This window comes from Orbicella faveolata, unplaced genomic scaffold (assembly GCF_042242905.1).
Source record: "Orbicella faveolata isolate gen_17 unplaced genomic scaffold, um_ofav_v1 contig_1, whole genome shotgun sequence".
Classification (NCBI taxonomy): Eukaryota; Metazoa; Cnidaria; class Anthozoa; order Scleractinia; family Merulinidae; genus Orbicella; species Orbicella faveolata.
Genome location: NW_028301536.1, coordinates 11,470,108 through 11,490,000, shown reverse-complemented (window position 1 = coordinate 11,490,000; position 19,893 = coordinate 11,470,108). Strand labels below are relative to the sequence as shown.

At 38.0% G+C, this 19,893-nt stretch overlaps 1 protein-coding gene and 1 pseudogene across 2 annotated transcripts in view; both read left to right on the top strand.

Annotated features, from left to right (window-relative positions):
• The window catches only part of LOC110064838 (uncharacterized), a 16,373-nt gene extending 2,344 nt beyond the window's left edge, over nucleotides 1-14,029 (top strand). The window contains exons 1-10 of one of the 2 annotated variants that reach the window (XM_089289140.1): nucleotides 5,659-5,784; nucleotides 5,988-6,054; nucleotides 6,172-6,198; nucleotides 6,336-6,362; nucleotides 7,960-8,003; nucleotides 8,232-8,285; nucleotides 8,950-9,003; nucleotides 9,818-9,898; nucleotides 10,242-10,284; nucleotides 12,718-14,029. In XM_089289140.1, the coding sequence (XP_089145266.1) occupies nucleotides 5,698-5,784; nucleotides 5,988-6,054; nucleotides 6,172-6,198; nucleotides 6,336-6,362; nucleotides 7,960-8,003; nucleotides 8,232-8,285; nucleotides 8,950-9,003; nucleotides 9,818-9,898; nucleotides 10,242-10,284; nucleotides 12,718-13,796 (1,563 nt within the window). In that variant the 5' untranslated portion in view covers nucleotides 5,659-5,697 and the 3' untranslated portion in view covers nucleotides 13,797-14,029. Of the gene's footprint in view, nucleotides 1-5,658; nucleotides 5,785-5,987; nucleotides 6,055-6,171; nucleotides 6,199-6,335; nucleotides 6,363-7,959; nucleotides 8,004-8,231; nucleotides 8,286-8,949; nucleotides 9,004-9,817; nucleotides 9,899-10,241; nucleotides 10,285-12,717 lie in introns of those variants that run through there. The other variant, XM_089289133.1, reaches the window with a different exon arrangement.
• On the top strand, nucleotides 572-2,463 carry LOC149118087 (putative serine/threonine-protein kinase DDB_G0271538; annotated as a pseudogene).
• Nucleotides 14,030-19,893: the final 5,864 nt, after the last annotated feature.

The following is a 19,893-nucleotide window of genomic DNA, read 5'->3' as shown; positions in this document are numbered from 1 at the left end:
TAAAACAGGGAATCTCTAAAAAGGGGAATCTCTAAAAGGAGGAATCTCTAAAAGGGGGAATCTCTAAAAAGGGGAATCTCTAAAAGAGGGAATCTCTAAAAGGGGGAATCTCTTAAAGGGGGAATCTCTAAAAGGGGGAATGTCTAAAAAGGGGAATCTCTAAAAGAGAGAATCTCTAAAAGGGAGAATCTCTAAAAGGGGGAATCTCTAAAAGGGGGAATCTCTAAAAGGGGAATCTCTAAAAGGGAGAATCTCTAAAAGAGGGGATCTCTAAAAGGGGGAATCTTTAAAAGCGGGAATCTTTTAAACGGGGAATCTTTAAAAGCGGGAATCTTTAAAGGCGGAAATCTTTAAAAGTGGGAATCCTTTAAATGGGGAATCTTTAAAAGCGGGAATCTTTAAAAGCGGGAATCTTTAAAAGCGGGAATCTTTAAAAGCGGGAATCCTTAAAAGTGGGAATTTTTAAAAGCGGGAATCATTAAAAGCAGGAATCATTAAAAGCGGTAACCTTTAAAAGAGGGAATCATTACAACTGAGAATCTTTAAAAGTGGGAATCTTCATAGCTTATGGCCTGCGAACATGCTCTCAAGTGGGAAATTTGCGAAACGAAATTGCAACGCTCGGCTCGGCTTCCCTTCGCTCGCAAATATTTCTTTTCGTCCGTTCCACACGCTCTCGCTAGAACGCCTGTTCGCAGGATAAAATACCTTTTAATAAATGTTTTTAAAAACCAGGTAAAGTTTATTATTAGTAGTTATTACTGCCTCTGACATTCCGCAATCTAGCCATTTTACAGGAAATGTCACAGGAACGCGCCAAGGTCAAGTTTAAAAACTGATCTCCTCAGGGAATATCTCTTTCAGGTTATATCTGTCAGAATATATATCTCAGGTTTATATGTATATGCCACTTTGTTCCACACGTTGGTCGATGAAAGAAAAACGACAATAAGGGATTGTTATTCGCTGACGAACAAATTTTAACCTACATTTTATCCGGACTTGTTCTTTGCGACCACTTTCGCTAAGATGTCGCGACAAGATCGGTTGTCATCGTTCACTGTGCTAAAACATACCTGGTGAGGCGTTCAATTTCAATTGTTGACAGCCCTAGGTTGTTTAACGTTTTGAAAATTTTGCTGATATGTGCTGAAGTTTATTACAGCGTCAGTTTACAGACATATAGATTATCTTCCATTGAGGAAATTTCAAACTCCATTACAATAATTTTCTAGTTACAAAAAAATTGAATGGCGGGCGACCTGGGAAACCATATGAATGCATGAATCGCCAACTGCTCGCGGGAGGTTTGATTCAAGGCGTCGCATCGGTGGTAAGGAGAGTTTCATGCCAGTTTTTCACAATACTTCCTAGAGAAATTCATTTGTTCTAGTCAGAGATTTTGGTGGAAATTTGCTCAGTATAATCAGTGATTCCTTGCTAATCCAGACCGCTCTTTGCGCCATGCCGTCAGGTGGAGAGGAATTTAAAGTTCCACTGCCATTTACTTTTCGAAAGAAAAAGGTCGCTAAGTTCCAAGGTCTTCCACATTTTAAGTGGGATGACCTCGGCACACAAGATGTTATCGAACAAGGTTCATTTGGTGCCGTATTAAGAATCAGTAGACGTCGTAGTGAAGAAACTGCTCTCCTCCTCTGCGGGCTTTGTTGAAGCTTTTGCCAAAGAGGCCACGTTGTTGTCACAGCTACGCCACGAAAACATCGTCCAGTTCAAAGCTGTTTGCCAGGGCCCCATGGCAATTATGCTAGAGTACGTGTATTTCGATATTGAACTTTTCGGCGGTGAAGGAAAGCTGAGCTCGTTAAACGAGTTAATGTACCCTATCGACAGTCAAGACTGCAATGGAATAGAGGGCACATTTATGGATAAGATTGCCGCTGATGTTGCAGGAGGACTGCTCTACTTGCACAAAAATGGAATAGTGTACAGGGACTTAAAATGTGTTGGTTAGCAATCACCACTATCGTGCGGAGACGGATCGAAATAAGATAGCTTACGCGTGGAAACACGAGCCTGTGATATGTAAGCTCACTGATTTTGGCGAAAGCCGATCGCTAGATATCCAAACGAGATCTGTACGTCACTCCTGAACTAAGAATATAGATAGAACCTTTAGGGCTTAGAACATAGGCACATATCGTTGCCAGGTTTATTAGTTTTGTTCTGTTGTTTTGGAGTGCTTGACGAAATCCTGCTCTCTGGTTTAACTTACGATAAAGGCAGATATTGTTCAGTCGCCATCAATTTGTAGGAGCTAGGAAAACACTAAGAAAACACTAAGAATATACTGTTATGGAAATTTGTTATTTGCTTTTGTGCTTTAGAATAAATTAAATTATCGTTTTGCCTACAGGAAAAAAAAGCACGCGAGTAATATCAGGAGTGAGGAGTGTAAAAAATTTACAGATTGCCCCTTTTAGAGATTGCCCCTTTTAGATATTGCCCCTTTTAGAGATACTCCTTTTAGAGATTCCCCCTTTTAGAGATTCCCTCTTTTAGAGATTTCCCCTTTTAGAGATTCCCCCTTTTAGAGATTCCCCCTTTTAGAGATTCCCCCTTTTAGAGATTCCCCTTTTAGAGATTCCCCCTTTTAGAGATGTCCTCTTTTAGAGATGCCCCCTTTTAGAGATTCCCCCTTTTAGAGATTCCCTCTTTTAGAGATTCCCTCTTTTAGAGATTCCCCCTTTTAGAGATTCCCCCTTTTAGAGATTCCCCCTTTTAGAGATTCCCCCTTTTAGAGATTCCCTCTTTTAGAGATTCCCTCTTTTAGAGATTCCCTCTTTTAGAGATTCCTCCTTTTAGAGATTCCCTCTTTTAGAGATTCCCTCTTTTAGAGATTCCCCCTTTTAGAGATTCCCTCTTTTAGAGATTCCCCCTTTTAGAGATTCCCTCTTTTAGAGATTCCCCCTTTTAGAGATTCCCCCTTTTAGAGATTCCCCCTTTTAGAGATTCCCCCTTTTAGAGATTCCCCCTTTTAGAGATTCCTCCTTTTAGAGATTCCCCGTTCCCCGTTCCGCGTTCCTCGATTCCCCGTTCCTCGATTCCCCGTTCCTCGTTTTAGACATAGCCATGTTCTACCTGTGGAAGTCAGATTTGTTTTATTAATACGTAATCGTTGAGAAATAGCGTCGCTTTGTTTACTATTTCATTGAACAAACCACAATAAACAAAGGGCATCATCTCGAATTTTCGCGTTCTAATATAATGTATACAAATTCTGGAAGGGTTTTTATTTTATGCTGACCAAGTCGTCTCAGTTTGAAGTGAAGTGAAGTGAAAGACTTTATTTAATGAGGGTGACCCGTGACAGTAACTTAAGTTACTGATAAACTTGGGGCCCTCAGCTTAAAATAATTAGAATGCTAAAAATATATTATTTACAATAAAATGCTAAAATACGATATTATTTACAATAAAATACTTAATTAAGTTACTATTAAAAATGGTTACAAATAATAAACTGGACTTACAATTTCAAACATACTACGAATAATAAGAGTTAAAAAATTCCATTAGTTTTCTGAGAGTTAAGAATAGTATTACATAATTTAGCCTTAAACGATTTAACGGACTTCTCTGTTTTTAAAGACCGGGGTAAACTGTTCCAATCTTTAATAGTTCTGACGGCGAAAGTGCGTCCTCCCTCAGAGGCGTTTCTGTGAGAGGGGCATAATAAATTTAAATTACAATTTCTAGTACTTCTCGAATGGACGTCAGAGTTCTTCCTTAAAGATGTGTTCATGTATTCCGGTAAAGTTCTGTTTATCCTTTTGTAGGCCAGTGCACATCGATTTATATAAGCTTCTTTGTAAAAGGGGATCCAGTTTAGCTTATTAAATAAAGTGACAGTTCGACTAGTACGTTGTGCTGCAAGAATAATACGCGCAGCCCGTTTTTGCATACGGAGAACTCTCTCGAGTGCCTCTTTGTTACACGATGTCCATACTGTGCTTGCATACATGAAGAGTGGTTTGATTACCGCGTTATAGTAGATCAATTTTTGATTCTTTTTCAAGTAGCAGCTTATATGGCGTAGAAGACCAATTCGTTTTGAAAGTTTGTTACATAGTTCGTCAACATGTGCTTCGTAAGTTAGGTTCTCGTCGATTATCACTCCAAGAAGTTTATGGCTACCAACTTGTTCAATTTCTGCATTTTGCATCCTAGCTTCAAATTTTCCTGCGTCATGGGTTATACGTCTGCGCAGACGCTTTCCCGTAGCCAACAACGCTTTGGTTTTCTTGGTATTTATAAACATTTTGTTTTCACTAGCCCATTTCTCAACTTCTGTCAAGTCCTTTGTTAATGATTTGTTTAGTGCAGGAATAGCTTTCCAGTCTGAGCTTAAAGACAAGGTGGTATCGTCTGCATAGATATCCATAGTTGACTTGTGAACGTTTAGAGGCATGTCATTGACAAACAGGAGGAAAAGCACCGGTCCCATTATTGATCCTTGGGGAACGCCCTGTCTGATAGTCAGCTGTTCAGATGTGGTTTTCCCTAATGTAATAAATTGCTTTCTCTGAGACAGGTACGATTGAAACCAGGCAACAGACGGAGGGCTTGCACCGTAAATAGACAACTTTTTTAGAAGAAGTTCGTGATTTATAACATCAAAAGCTTTACGAAAATCTATAAATACCAGACCGGTCACTTCGTCATTGTCCATGTTTTTCAGGATGTGATCTGTAAGTCTGATTAGAGCTGTTTCTGTAGAGTGACCTGACCTGAAGGCTGATTGATACTCATATAACATGTTGTTGTCATGTAAAAACTTAAGAAGACAGCTGGCTACGTGTTTTTCGATAATCTTCGAAAAGACAGGTAAAACTGATATCGGGCGGTAATTGTTGATATCGTTTCGTGCGCCACCCTTGTGCAATGGTGTAACTTTTGCTACTTTCCAACGGTCTGGAAAACTGTTTGTCGATATTGAAAGGTTCAGCAATTTGCATAATGGACTTGCAAACGCTGGTGCAATAATTTTGAGTACACGAATACTTATGCCATCGTGCCCAGAGGCCTTGTTACAAGCGATTTTCCCTATGGTGTCAATGATCTGCTTAGGCGTTATTGGAGGGATGTTGAAAGCCACATTATCATTCAATCGCGAAGAGACAAAATTTTTCAGCTTGGTGTCATCAAACTCTACGCCAGCGTCGTTTTCCTTGCCAATTTGATCTAGGATGTTTACGAAGTACTGATTAAGCTCATTTGCAATGGAAGCTTCGTCACTAATGATGTTGTTTCCTGTGTTTAATTCATCGATGCGAACTCGAGGTTTACTAGTCCCACTTAATGTTTTGAGTGCTTGCCAAACTCCTTTTGGATTTCCTTTGTTTTCGTCGATTTTCTTGCGGAAGAAACTTCTCTTTGTTTTTTTGATGAGACTTGTAGTTTTACCCTTGGCATGCGTATAGCGTTCCCAGTCTGCAGGCAGATTTGAAATTCGCGCCGTTTTCAACAGCTTGTCTCTTGTTTTCATAGACGACAAGATCTCTTTAGTCATCCAAGCAGGCTGGTTCGGTTTCTTGACGCGTTTAGATTTTAGTGGAATGTGCCTGTCCAAAACGTCATTTAGCATTGTTTCCATTGTAATCAAAACATCGTTTAAATCATCAAAAACAAAGGCAATGTCCCATGGGGCACATTGTAGTTTGTCTCAGAGGAGCTTGAATGAAAATGTTTCGATTCTTCTTCGTGCTCGCTCTCGCCTTTTTCTTGAGTTCTTTCGCGATATCGCAGAAAAAGTCCCCTAACGAAGTAAACTTTAATGTTGTTTTGCTGTTATGTGTCTGTTTTTATCAGTAAGGACAATCTGAGACGCGCTATGCTTCAATTTAATTTTTTGTGATTTGTCGTTGTTCAGCCGGTGTCTGGAGACTCAAAACGTGCCAGCGTGCTTGAAAATATTTTTTAACGAAGATGCATAAGTTTACAAATTGTTTTCTTATTAATTATGACAGACTAATGGGACCGAAGCTAAACAAAACCTCTGCGCAATTGCGCCTCAAGTTGGCTGTGGCAAGGATGGTGAGTAAAACGTCATTGATAAATTATCAAAAATGGAACAGTTTAATAAGCAAAGGTATTCGCATTTTTGATTGATGCTGGTTTAATTTGACTGCATTCTTTTATTCAATTTTACAGGCAAAGACGGAAAAGATGGACAAAACGGTAAGTTTCTAATAATGAACACAGTTAGCCGGTCGATTTCTTTCCCATAATGTCTCACGGTCGTAATCATAGTAATTTAGTATTATCCAGGTATAAGCCACTGCTAAATAACAACATTACATTTTTTGTTTACTCAGGGAAAGACGGGCGCGATGGATTGAACGGTGATGTAGAAGTTTTTCTTTACGATTTGTTTTATTTGTGTTGGGCATCTATTAATTAAGTTGTCATCTCAGTGAAGCGTAACAATTCAGTTAAACGATTTTGAATTATTGAAAAACGTTGGGTTTTGGCCAGCACTTGTCTTCTTAAAAGTAAATTTAGATAACATTTAAATTGTCATTAATATAAGACAGATACTTTGTAAGATTGTCCCGTCTAGAGGTAATGCTGTTGATACTGATCAGCTAACAACACATCGTTTAAAAAGATATTTTTACAAAAACTGTCTAATTTCTCGCGCACTGATTGGCTCATTATTGTCATCAACAAGAGTACAGACGGATACGACTTTAATTTATGCAAGCTTTCAAGTTCAGCTCTCAGCTGTCAAACTGTCAACTTTTAAACCAATGAGATTTTATGGACTTTTCAAATAGCCAATGAAAAAGCGAGAAAAGCTATCGACAATGTTCGCGTCATTTTGAATAAAATTCACTTATCTTTGTTTATGGCAAGTCTACGGCGTTATTTCTCCTCATTTATTCCCTGCATTTGACCATTTTGGGGTCTTGTTATTGTAAAAAATAAATTGACGTCAGTTTTTTAATGCGTCTGTCCTCTTATTGATGATAAATTTCGTCATAACATCGTCAAAGTTTACTGCGGCACCACTCGCCTGCGGCTCGTGGTTCCACAGCCATTTTGATAATGTTATGACGCAGTTTATCATCAATAAGAGGACAAACGCGTAAAAAAACTGACGTCAATTTGTTAAGTGGAACTTCCGCGTGTGTAGGTAACAGAGTAAAGCCAAAAATTTTGCAGAGATGTCTGCCCCTGGAATTAACTCACAAAATTGATTTATGAATTGTCAATTATCAACAGCGCTGACTGAAAAATTCTCAGTGCGGATTCATTTCAATATTTGAGCTGCTTTCAAAGAGATTTGAGCGTGATTATTTTCAACCCCAGTTGAAATATTCTCCTATAATTACTGTGTAATTTTAGAGAAAAATATGGCAATGACTGGATCGATTAGTTAACTTTGTTTTCTCAAGAGAACTTGGCAATGAGTTGAAGCGATTCCGAGCAAAGCGCTGCCTGGAGATCACGGGATTTGTTCAAGATTCGCCATTTGAGAAGCTCCTGACAATACTGTTTGTATTAAAATTGCGTTTGTCTGAAATTATATATATATATTATTTGATATATGATTTCACACCGTTAACACAAAACCACAGTAAGGAGAACATGAAAATTTACTTCCTCAGGAAGAAAGGAAGACCTCATGCACGCTTCATTATCGTGATTAATAAAAATTGTAAAGAAATTAATTGTGGACAACAGAGTCAAATCTGATTATCTCGAGCTACGCCTTCCGAGTTTGCTTTGCAAATTCATGTTTAAGTGTATTCACGAGAACAACGTCTCTGCAATCTCACTCTATTTTTGTTTATTTTCTTACCACAAGTAATTGACAGAAGATCTCAATAACGAAATCCTTTTTATGCAATGATACTGATGACCACTGGGAATTTACAGAGTTGTCTACCTAACACATATTTTTATTTCCTATTGGTCGCTATTCAATATTGACAGGGAAAGATGGTCGTGATGGACGTGATGGGACGCGTGGACCTAAGGTTGGTAACATTATGTTCAGGATTGTGATTAGGTCGTAGTAGTGTACTTTTCAACAGATGAAAGGCAAAATTATACATTGTGAACTACTACTTCATTATTTGAGATTTTTAGAACTGCCCTAGTATCGTGTAGTATTTATATTATATCAAAACGTGCATAATAGTTTTCTCTTACAACACGGATGGCCACCTGTATTAGTTCATATATTTATCTTTTTCATTCATCAGGGGGAGAAAGGCGAATTAGGGACATGTACCATGGATGGCAACGCTTCTATCAAGGTTGGCAAAGTTTAATCGAAAAGCAAAACTCTGCAATGATTTCCACCTTCTTTTTGATATAGCATCAAGCATTGCCTCCTCCTCGATCCACTTATCTAATTAGTTTTTTGCTCGAAGAGACAATAAAAAATCAAATCAACGAAGTAAAATCTTGGTACTTCAATTTTTTTTCTTCATTTAAAAAAACAAACAAACAAACAAACAAATAAACAAAAAAGACAAAAGACCTGAGGTTTATCATATAGAGTGATTTTACTAAACCCGTGAAACAGAAACTACAAGTTAGTGTGTAATATTGTCTGCTAATTAGTATTAGTGCGTGGCATACAAAAACAAAGACTAGAAAACAAAAGAATTACTAACTATAGGGGGGTGCTAGAAATTAATACGAAGTTGTGGGTGGTACAATTCCACTTCCTATTTAACGGGTTAAGTAAAACCTCTCTACCACGCGTGATTGCACTTTTAAAGCTTAGTGATGGAAATAAATCAATCCAATTAACCAGAGCTTTTCTGTTCAGCTAGAAGATCATCGACAGCGGTGATTTCTTTGGCAAAACCAGAAACATGTTATCAAAACTTGTCACAATTGTCATTCACAGCAACATAGTTTATATCCCCATAGACAAAGTAGATGTCTATATTTCGTTGTATCTTTGTTTAGGGCGAGAAAGGCGAACCAGGAATGAAAGGAAAGGGTGGTAATTTTAGTACAAAAGTAAGTTCCATTGTCCCTTAGTTTAGAACCAGGACTATCAGGAAAGGATGGTAGTTTTATTACAAAAGTAAGCTAAGTTTCATTGTCCCTTAGCTTAGAACCAGGACTAAGAGGAAAAGAGGGTAATATTAGTACAAAAGTACGTTCCATTGTCCCTCAGTTTAGAACCAAGACTAAGAGGAAAGGATGGTAATTTTAGTACAAAAGTAAGTTCCATTTTCCTTTAGTGTAGAACAAGGACTAAAAGGAAAGGATAGTAAGTTTAGTGCAAAAGTAAGTTTTGTTGTCCCTTAGCTCAGACTGAAAGAGTAAGAGAAACTTTTACTTTCCTTGAACCTTGGCTTAGGGGAGCACAGTTGTACGAAAGTACAAAGTCCTGTTTATCTTAGTTTAGCAGAGATCCTTACTTTTGTTATTTTAAATATTGTTATTATTAAGTACTCATGATTTTTGATATTCTAAGTTATCCTGGTGTCTACGTTTCAAGAATTTTGGGATATTTTGTATTTTTTGAGATTATAGTATTTTGTCGAATTTCCGTCAGTTGTACTCAAGAAATTGCAAACTCCATCAAAGAAATTAATCAGAGAAAAATGTCAAGAGCAAAAGATATATTTTGTAAGAGTATCTTAGTGACAGAAACGAGACGTTTTTGGCTCCATCTTTTTTTCTGGTTTAATTAAAAGTAAAGAGCACCTCAATGAACGAAAGTAGATAAATGTTTTTTTTTTCTCATTTAGCTTCTTGAAAGAGGGCGAGTTCAAGAGTACGTTAGTAAAACAAAGTTGCTGAATTATTTTTATGTTTGATTGAGGGTGAGAAAGGATCTACTGGAGAGAAAGGAACACGTGGAGAAAAGGGGCAGAAAGGAATGCCGGGAACATGTGACACGCAGGTAGTGAAACAGAAACCGCCATGTATAGAATGAATAAATTTTGTTTTGAGTGTAGGGTAAGGACAATTCTAAATGCTGTGCAAAAAAATAATTCAATCAGAAGTAGTCTCCCTTAAATTCCTTCACAATATGCAAACAATTTACAAGGGAAATTTCATTTTGATTACTGCAGACTTGTTAATGACATTCAATGCCAATGACATTCTAGTTGACATTGTCAATGACATTTAAGAGTTTTATTCTCAATTCCTTCATAGCCTGAATTTTAGTCACCAAGGAAATTTCACTTTGATAAAATGCAGACTTGCCAATAACTAATATCTAACGCCCTTATCCTTTGCAGGGATCCTCCTCGTCTTCCAGTAGACCAGAATGTTGTGCAACTGGTAAGTTTAATTAAAGGCTGTCTTCAAGTGCCAACCGTTTTTCGACAATATAAAAGGAAAATCGAATTAAATGATTTTCAATTTTTGGATGTGGTTTCCAGTCAGATTTCACTTAAATACGCACTTTAAAGTTTTGCATTCCGATTATGTTGGATAATAAAGTTAATATTTGCGGTTCCGTTTCCTGATTGGTTCCCCCGCGCCTAATTGTCATGTAACCGGTGCGCGATGAGACGTGTTTTTTTGTAATAAGATACCTACGCTATTCGGGCGCACGTCAGTTACGTGAGCTTTAATGGCTTCCCTAACAGTTTTTACAGCCTAGGGAAACCCTACTGTTGTTTGCGAGTGCAGTACAATTTAGGGAGTAATCGCGCGAGTAATTTAAAAATGGGACGAGCGTGAAGCGCGAGGCCGATTTGAAATTACGAGCGCGATTACTCCCTCAATTGTACGACACGAGGTCCAATTACTAATTAATCGCATCTATAACAAATTTCGGAATTAAAAAATGTCTCACGAGAACTTCTTTTGAGCCAAAACGTCTGTAGCGCGTTTCCTAAGTTTTGAAAACTGAACGAAACAATGCAAAGGAAGCCATTAAAGCGCGCGTAATTGACGTGCAAATGACGTGGGTATCCAATTACAATAAGTTCAAATTGGGCACTTGTAATTGGACACCAACTTGATCGCGCGCCGACTACGTAACAAATAGGCTCACGAAGAGCCAATCACGATCGAGAATTTTGTTGTAGAAACGATTAGGGGGGGGGGGGGGTGCCCCGAGCTGTAATATAATGGGCGACAAATTACTCCTTAATTTTGGCCCGAAATTTCAGCGATAATTTATAACTACTAGTAATCAGAGATTAGGAGAGTGCGTTCGACGCTCTCACTTTAAGATACATATACCGTAAATAAATGATTTCACTAGCTGACTTTCAACCTTTGTCTATTGTTAAAATCAACATTTTTCAGCAGCAACCGAGGTTTTACAGTCAGATATGCATAGTGTCAAAGTCCATGCTAGTGAAGAGGTCACGATTTGTTGATACGTTGCGTGACGCTGCCAGTTTCTGTAGACTCTCAAGTTTCATAGAATATTTAAATTACGTACATTATTCTAAGCTAGCATTTGCAATCGCTTGCTCGTTTTGCGTGGTCGTTTATCGTAAACAAACTCCGTGCGACTAATTCGAGTATTTCCCCTGATGAATAAAGCAGTCTTATGGATCTTGCCTTCAGAGTACTTTTCCACTGATTCCAAACAATAAAATTTCGACCGGATAAAGACTGAGCTATCTGTCGCGACTGGAACTAGTCAACAAATGCAATCAAAATGTAGCTGTTCCCACGGTTATCATTCCAAAGCCAAGTCGTGTTAATAAACAAGGACAATTCCCTCAGATTTCGATAAATGTTACCGTCGAAGCGTTTAAATTCGCCAAAAGCTAACGCTGAGAGCACATAATAGCGAAGTGTACGGCGACTGAATGGAAAGAAGTCAAAGAAAGATCCATCAGAAAGACGAGCTCACATGGCCGGCTCACATACTCACATGTTCGCCACATGTCTTATCACATGTCTTAGCATTATAAACGGTACCAGTTTACTGGCTGTGACATGCCCCTGCAAAAATCACGCGGGTTGGCCATTTTGGAGTCCTTACAGGAATGTGGTTTTTCCGGCCTATAACCGTGCACAGGAAGACCAACTCTGAAAAGCGACAGGTCAAAATTAGGTTTGCGTTCCACTTCGTCGAACGCAATTACAAAATTGCCAGGCAAGGTTTGGAGCGAAATTTCTCGATACAATAAACAAGTCAAATACCCACGATTGTAAGCGTAATTTGTCACCCATGATATTAAACGGTAATCAGATGGTATACTTGTGAAATTAGGAAATAATTTCACTTGCGTTTTGTAAAAATCACAAAAACTCACTCCCTAAAGGCTCGGGAAATTAAATGAATTTTGACAAAACGGGCGTGAAATTATTTTCTCATTTCTCTCGTCACCATTTGATTACCCATAGTAATTCGATATCTGCACCATTCGCACGCTTTTAAATTGCTTCCTTTTTATGTTTCTTACAGTCTTTAAAACCTACGGAAAGTGCTGCTGACTTTTTCGCCCAAAAGAACTTCTCAAAAGACTGTTTTTAATGTCGAAATTTGTTATAGCTGCGATTAATTAGTAACTGGACCTCGTGTCGTACAATTCGTATATGGTAATCGCCAAACTTGGGCTTCGGCTGATAACCCCTTCCTCGACCTTGATTATTCTGGATATCACAAAAACCTCATTCAATAATTGTTTATAAATTTATAACTAGTGTTGTCGGAATGGTGTTTTAAGATGTAAAGATGTGAAGTACACGCATTGTTGAAAACCTACTTAACATGCCTCAATCAAGTTTTTGTGTTTCCCTCAGGATGCACTGGATTTCACTTCTTTGAGAAGGTCCAAGATCTACCAACCAGAGGAGCTGAAGATGTCGAATATTTCACCATTAATGGAAGCGTGTTTCTCGATTTTGCCAACCATCATGGCGATATTAATAACTACAAGACAGGCTCCATGATCTACAAGATGAATGAACAGACTGGAAAATTTAATTTGTATCAAACCTTGCAAACTAGAGGTGCTACTGGCCTTGAATACTTTTCAATCGCTGACAAACATTTTCTTGCCGTGGCAAATCATTACGACGGAACGTACCTACTTGACTCTGCAGTTTATCAGTGGAATGGACAGCGCTTTGTTGTCGTTCAGAAAATACCCACCAAGGGGGCACATCGCATCATATTTTTTAAGATTAATGGACAAAACTATCTGACAGTAGCAGACTACCATGATGGAGCTACACGTTCCATAAAGTCAGTGATCTACAAATGGAGTAGCGGCAAGTTTAACAAGTTTCAGGAAATACCAACTGATGGTGGCCTGGAATGTGCTGCATTTGTAATAAATAATGACACGTTTATCGCTTTTGCCAACCATTACAACTCCAAACAGAAGCATGCAGTTCAGTCCACTGTGTTCAAGTGGTCAGGAGGACACTTTGCTAAACTGCAGTCTCTTCAGACATACGGGGCACACGGAGTAAACTCTGTTAACATCAATGGCCACACATTCCTCGCCTTTGCTAGCTATTACTCTGGAAGTAAATACAACAACGACTCGTTTATTTACAAGTGGGATGGCAACAAGTTTGTTCTGTTTCAGTCCATTCCTACTCGTGGAGCCCAAGCTTGGCATCCCTTTGTGATCAGCGGTCAAACGTTCTTGGGTGTGGCTAATTTCCATGGTGATAGTCAGAAACACAACACTCAGTCAGTTGTGTACCAGGCCTCTGGAGCACAGTTCATCAAGTACATGTACCAAGAGATTCCAACTCACGGGGCACGTGACATGACAACATTTGAGTACAAAGGTCACACCTACCTGGCAGTGGCAAACTTTTATGGTCAGAAATACAATATCAACAGTGCCTTGTACAAGTGGGTATAGAGATTGATACAGACGGTCTGGATCCTGGAAAGTGTCAAATAACCTGAGCTTATGAATAGTATCGATATAACCTTTGCTGTGGAAAACTGGGAAAATATGACAATCCTAATAAGGTGAAAAAAGAACATAAAACACGGGTTTGGAGTTGCATGCTAATTTAATAGTTTGCTGGCTATAAATCAAGTCATAGAGATTCTGATCAAGGCAATAATAAAATTGTTCTAGAAACGCAACGCAGTTGCTTTGTTTATGGTTGTGGAGTTTTTACGTTCATCGCTGGTACCATTTTAGTAACCAAAGTAGTTTATATGACTATATATTAACAATTTTTTAAAGAACTATTTTCGAACGATTGATTTAATCTTTTTATTAAGTGAATATATGAAAGATCACATATTTGAACCTCGGAGAAAGATATGAAGACGTAATTGATCATCCCAGTTATACACACAACTTAAGCAGTTGTGAAATCAAGCCTGAAAAAAAAAAGTCAGGTTTGAACGAGATTCGAACCCATGACCTTTGCGATACCAATGCAGTGCCCTACCAACTGAGCTATCAAGCCATCTGGTAGCTCGTTATATTGTTAGTTCGTAATATACCCATAGATGGTGAAGAATACAAGTGAATCAGTATGAAAGATCATATATTTGAGCTACGAAGAAAGATATGAAGTAAATCTTTCATTAATAATTACCTCGTTCGGAAATCAGCCATGGGTTGTCCTCGCCTGAGTGGAGGGACCCTCCTTGAAGGGAGATATCGTTACTGTCACAGCAAAAACAAATAAAACAAAAAATGCAATGCAGGATATATTCATGTTATCAAACTAGCGTGAGGTCCGTATCCAGGTCAAATTTCTTACAGGTGTATGGACCTCGCCTGCGGCTCGACCATAAACTTACAAAAAACGAAGAGGACTATATTTTTCAATGCAGACCGAACAAGCTAGTTCAAAAAAGTATGCATTATAACTGCTCTTTTTAATCTGCTGATGAATTGATGTTTCTCCGCGATCCATTATTAGTAAATGCGCTCCCGAAAGGTAAACACTTATTTACGTTTCTAGCGTCGCTTTTGTGAACATCTTACTAAAATTGTGCTCAAAACATGAAGGTAAAAAATTTATACTTGACAAAAAACTGTTTATTTTTATGTTTTTCTTTTTAATTTTTGGAATAGAAAAAGCAATTAGCCGAAATTACTTCGTGAGCGATCCATCTTAGCGGTCCGAATTTTGCAATAGGGACCGCTAACAGAACCAATCACAATTCTCCTTTTCATCGCGGACCTGAGTGTTTACCCATATAATAAATTCATTTGCTGTTGTTAGTTTTCCTCCGCTCTTGGCATCATTTTCCTCAGTACATTTTTGTTATTATGTTTATTTTCTCATTTTGAGATTTTATTTCCGCCAAAAAAATGTCAGTCAACTAACTAAAAGGTTGGCATTGTTTGTGGGATGTCTGACGTTTATGAAATGCTTATTTCGTCCGCCAATTAACAGCTATTTACCAAAGGAAAATTTTGGTTTAGCAATATAACGGTCGGCATAACCAGCTGAGATGGAGACACACAATCATTTATTAAGGATTTATCGTGGCTACTAAAGCTTCTCACTGTGATTCTTACAAGATCTTAGAGCTGAAATCACTCCACGAGCTATTTAATTTTCATCTAAGGACAGAGTTGAGATCTTAGCGAGCAAAGTTAGGGCATTCGAACGGTTACACAGCAAGAGTAGTTAATTGCTTAGGTCGAGCACCGTGAAAGTTAAAAAGTGGGGGGAAAACGTCAGTGTTAGTAAGACATACATGCACACACCCTGTATATCTTACTCAGGTCATTAAACGCTTTTGTCAAGGATCTATAGGAATGAAAATATGCTTTTGTGGTCAGAATTTGATCCGCTAAGACAAGACTGGAGCTCATTGTGGCACGTACCTTGCATGCAAAGAGGGACGAAGTGTGGAGGCTTGGGGAAGTTGTGCGTGGTACAAGAACACGGAGAACTTGTCAGCTGAAGTACGACTTTTCCACTTATATATTTAAAGTTTGGTATATTTGGAACATTTGTTGTACTTAACAGTCGCATTACAGGACACCCTGTCGCGCACTTAAAAGCCGTACTTCTAGAATTCGATCGTAACGATGGCACGCCGTGCAAAGAGAATTCATTATGTAATCGAAATAAACCAGTGAACTTTCTATTTTTCTCTCTTAGTGAATTCTTAATTAATGACTTTGGGGTCTTCTTCCATATTGTTTTTAAATTCCCCACCTGCCCAAGGAAATAATACAACAAAAATCTACATTTCACACTGGAGTTGAGGCGACGTACAATTCAAGATGAACCATCCGTCAGCCAAGAAACTGTCTGAATGTGGGTGCACCTGTCTTCCCCCCCCCTCCCCCCCCAAAAAGAAACATTGAGTAATCTTCACAAAACTGTGTTGCTTTTGAAATCGTAAATTACCTTCTCCAGTTAAATTGCATCGATTAAATTACATCGCATGGCTTCGCGTTTATACGAAATTATGAATGAAAGATTGAAATAACTGAGAACAACGTTGCATGAAATCAATAATTTCTCTCGTAGGCATCAGAAGAGACAAATGTTTAAAATGTATTTCAATACAATTAACAATATGTATTAACGAGTATAGTACAATAGGTCAATCACGTATTGATGTTATTTGTCAATAATAAAGAAAGCCAACATTTGTAAACTACCACAAAGCGCTGATAACAGGAATTTGTTTTCTAATAACAATTTATAATTTTCATATCTTCTAAAACTAGGAAACTTAAAACTTATTTTCATTCGCGCCAGGTTAATAAAATGAGGTAGCAACTGATTTGCTGTTTCAGAATAATATTTTCATAATTGTTGAGACGAAAGGAAAGTTCAGCGCCCAACATGAAGTGCGAAATTAAGTACAAGAATATATTGATATTAACAACTGGCTCCTTAATGTTTTTCAAAAGCTGTAGGCATTTGAATACGCACATTCATGTTCCTTGTGTTACAACTGAAAGGCGAATAGAGTGCCTGTAAACCTACTTTTATAGCCACTTGGTTTGTTTCAGTTCGGATGATAATGTCCACAACTCAAAGCGCAGTCGATATTCCCCGTTCAGCTGCTTCGCTTTCATCTTAGTTCATCAGCTTTTTCGAAGCTTACATATCTGATTACGCTTTAGTTCAATCTCGCGCCAAAATTCTCATCTGAACAAAATGTCGGTATGTTTGATGGGAATTGTCAAAAAGTCGCGTTTGCAATCTCGTGCCTGTCTTCTTATCATTTCCACGTGATGGCTTTCCAAGCCTAACTGAGACTTTTCTCATCTTTTCAATCGATTGTTGTCCTCTTCTTTTGATGCAGCTAATAATTTCGTAAACCAACGAGAGGTAAAGCAGCACAACAAGAGCTTCTGGCTGAACTCCTTCCATGTCAGAATTTTTCAAGGTTGTTTGCTTTTGAATTTCGTTATTAGCTTTAAAAATTGCTCCTTCAATCGAATTCTTGCCATTCGCCAGTCGTGCTTAATGGCGACCGGATGAAACATACACGGAACCAACAACAATGAATAATAATATGCAAATAACATATGCTTGGAACCGACTTATTTAAATAAATTTTGTCTCGGAAGCAATAGGGTCCTTTTAGCATAGTGAGAATTTAAACTACGCTCCCAGATGTTATGCCTCTCAAATTTACATTATCTCTAACGAAATTAATTTACATTATCTCTTCAGATATTTTGGAAATATATGTTTTATTCGGTATTATATTTGTTCCATGAATTAAAATAAAATCCAACGCCTGGCTTTTCGCTTCACACGTATTGATTATTTACGCGATAATCTTTTATCAATATTTTATCCAATTGCACGTCTTTATTGGAAAATTTACTTGTTCCATGCAATTTTGTCCGATAGTGCTTAACCATAATACTTGCTAACATATTTATACGATGCACATACAAGACACGTTTACTATTAATGGCGCATTCATTAAGACCAGCAAACGTCTAAAAAATCTAACTCGGTATACCACGATCAGCTGGTCGCATATAGTTCAAACAGATGTTGAAGAGATCTACGGTGTTACGTTTGTAAATGAATTATCTTAGAATTAGCTCTTTTACTTCTTTTTTTGCTTCTTATATATTGATCCCTCGGAGTATTAACTTAATAAATCTACAACTAGGAACATTTCACTCGTGATTCCGAAAAATACGAAATTGTGAAGAGTTTTTATTTGCCTAAAGAGAAACTCGTAAAAAGCGTTTGACATCGTATCGTTTTACACTCTTTGTTCTTAATGAATTTTTACGTCAAAACCTAAGTCGACTTTAATAAGTCTAGCTTGTGAAGTATATACGAAATAATTCATATTTGAACTGCGGTTGTAGATGAAAGTGAAGAATGATCATCGCAGTAAATTTTCCAATTTAAGCAATTGGAAAGAAGAAGCCTGAAAAAAATCAGGGTTTCAACGTTGAAGCCCTGATTTTTTCAGGCTTCTTCTTTCCAATTGCTTAATTTGGAAAATTTACTGCGATGATCATTCTTCACTTTTAAGTCTAGTTTTGACGCTAGTCACGAGAGCTAATTTCCTTAAGACATCAAAAATATGCAGTGTCCTTTTCGTAGTCTCAGACAAATTTTGCTTCATTATTTCTTGCCGAACAGGCCTTTGGAACATTTCGCAGGTAGAATAAAGAACTTTGAACAGGTTTTGAACAGAATAATTTAATATAGGCTCAAAATTAATCATTAAAAACAAATAGATGTAGCGATAAAAGCCTCTGAATAACAACTTTAACAAATTCGAGACCACGAGTTAAAAACCAAAGGCAATTAACGGACAGTGAAAATAAAATCGTTGCCGAGTGAAAAGTAAATTCGAATAAAGTTTGAATAAGAGATAATTAATTGCTTTTATCCTGAGCAAAGCAGCTGTGTCCGAACAGGATTACAAGCAGGTCGCCAAGCAGAAAAGGCGGAGGAGAATTTATCCAAGAGAAATGTTTGACAATACGATTGTGAAGTTTATATGAAATAATTCATATATGAACTGCGGTTGTAGATGAAAGTGAAGAATGATCATCGCAGTTAATTTTCCAATTCAAACAATTAGAAAGTAGAAGCCTGAAAAAATCAGGGCTTCAACGGGATTCGAACCCGTGACCTCCGCGATACCGGTGCGATGCTCTACCAACTGAGCTATGAAGCCACACATTGGGAGCGAGGTCAATTAATTGAGTTCATATCTTCCCGTGAGGAGTGAAATGATGTGAAGTTTATATGAAATAATTCATATATGAACTGCGGTTGTAGATGAAAGTGAAGAATGATCATCGCAGTTAATTTTCCAATTTAAGCAATTGGAAAGAAGAAGCCGGGTTCGAATCCCGTTGAAGCCCTGATTTTTTCAGGCTTCTTCTTTCCAATTGCTTAAATTGGAAAATTAACTGCAATACGATTGTCTTCAGCATTGCCATGACCACAAATATTACGTCACTATTAGCTACTAAGTAGCAAGATTTACGCTCGAGTGCTTTGTTTTGACTGCGAGCTGCGAAAGAAATGTCTAGACTTTACTCCTCACCCTTCTTGAGGCTTCCTCGCCTTCGTTAGGGATTCTGTCCCTTTGCTTTGCATAATTTTAAGTACTGAATGTTGCCATGACAGAATCTCATAACCCCAGGGCCCGTTCTTTCTCGTTCTGTAGTGAACGAACGGCCTAGGCTCTGAGCGAAAAAAGCAACCAAAAACAGGAAATCGTGCTCCGGTTTGTTTGAAAACATGCAGCCAAATTTAATAGCGATTTACAGTATGGACATGCGCAGAGAGAGCAACCGCTTTAATAATGCTGGCTCAACCTCCGGCTCCACCCACAGGTCCCAATAGACTAGATTCGAAATTTAAAAAAAACGAAAAGCCTAAAGACGCCCTACGTGAAGGTCTCACAATTTTGACTTCTGCGCATGCACAAGCAAAAATGTCATAAAATGCGATGTAAGTGGAAAGAAAGGCATGTGGTATCGTTGCAAATGCATTTTTTAGTAGATTGGAGCTATTTTAGCT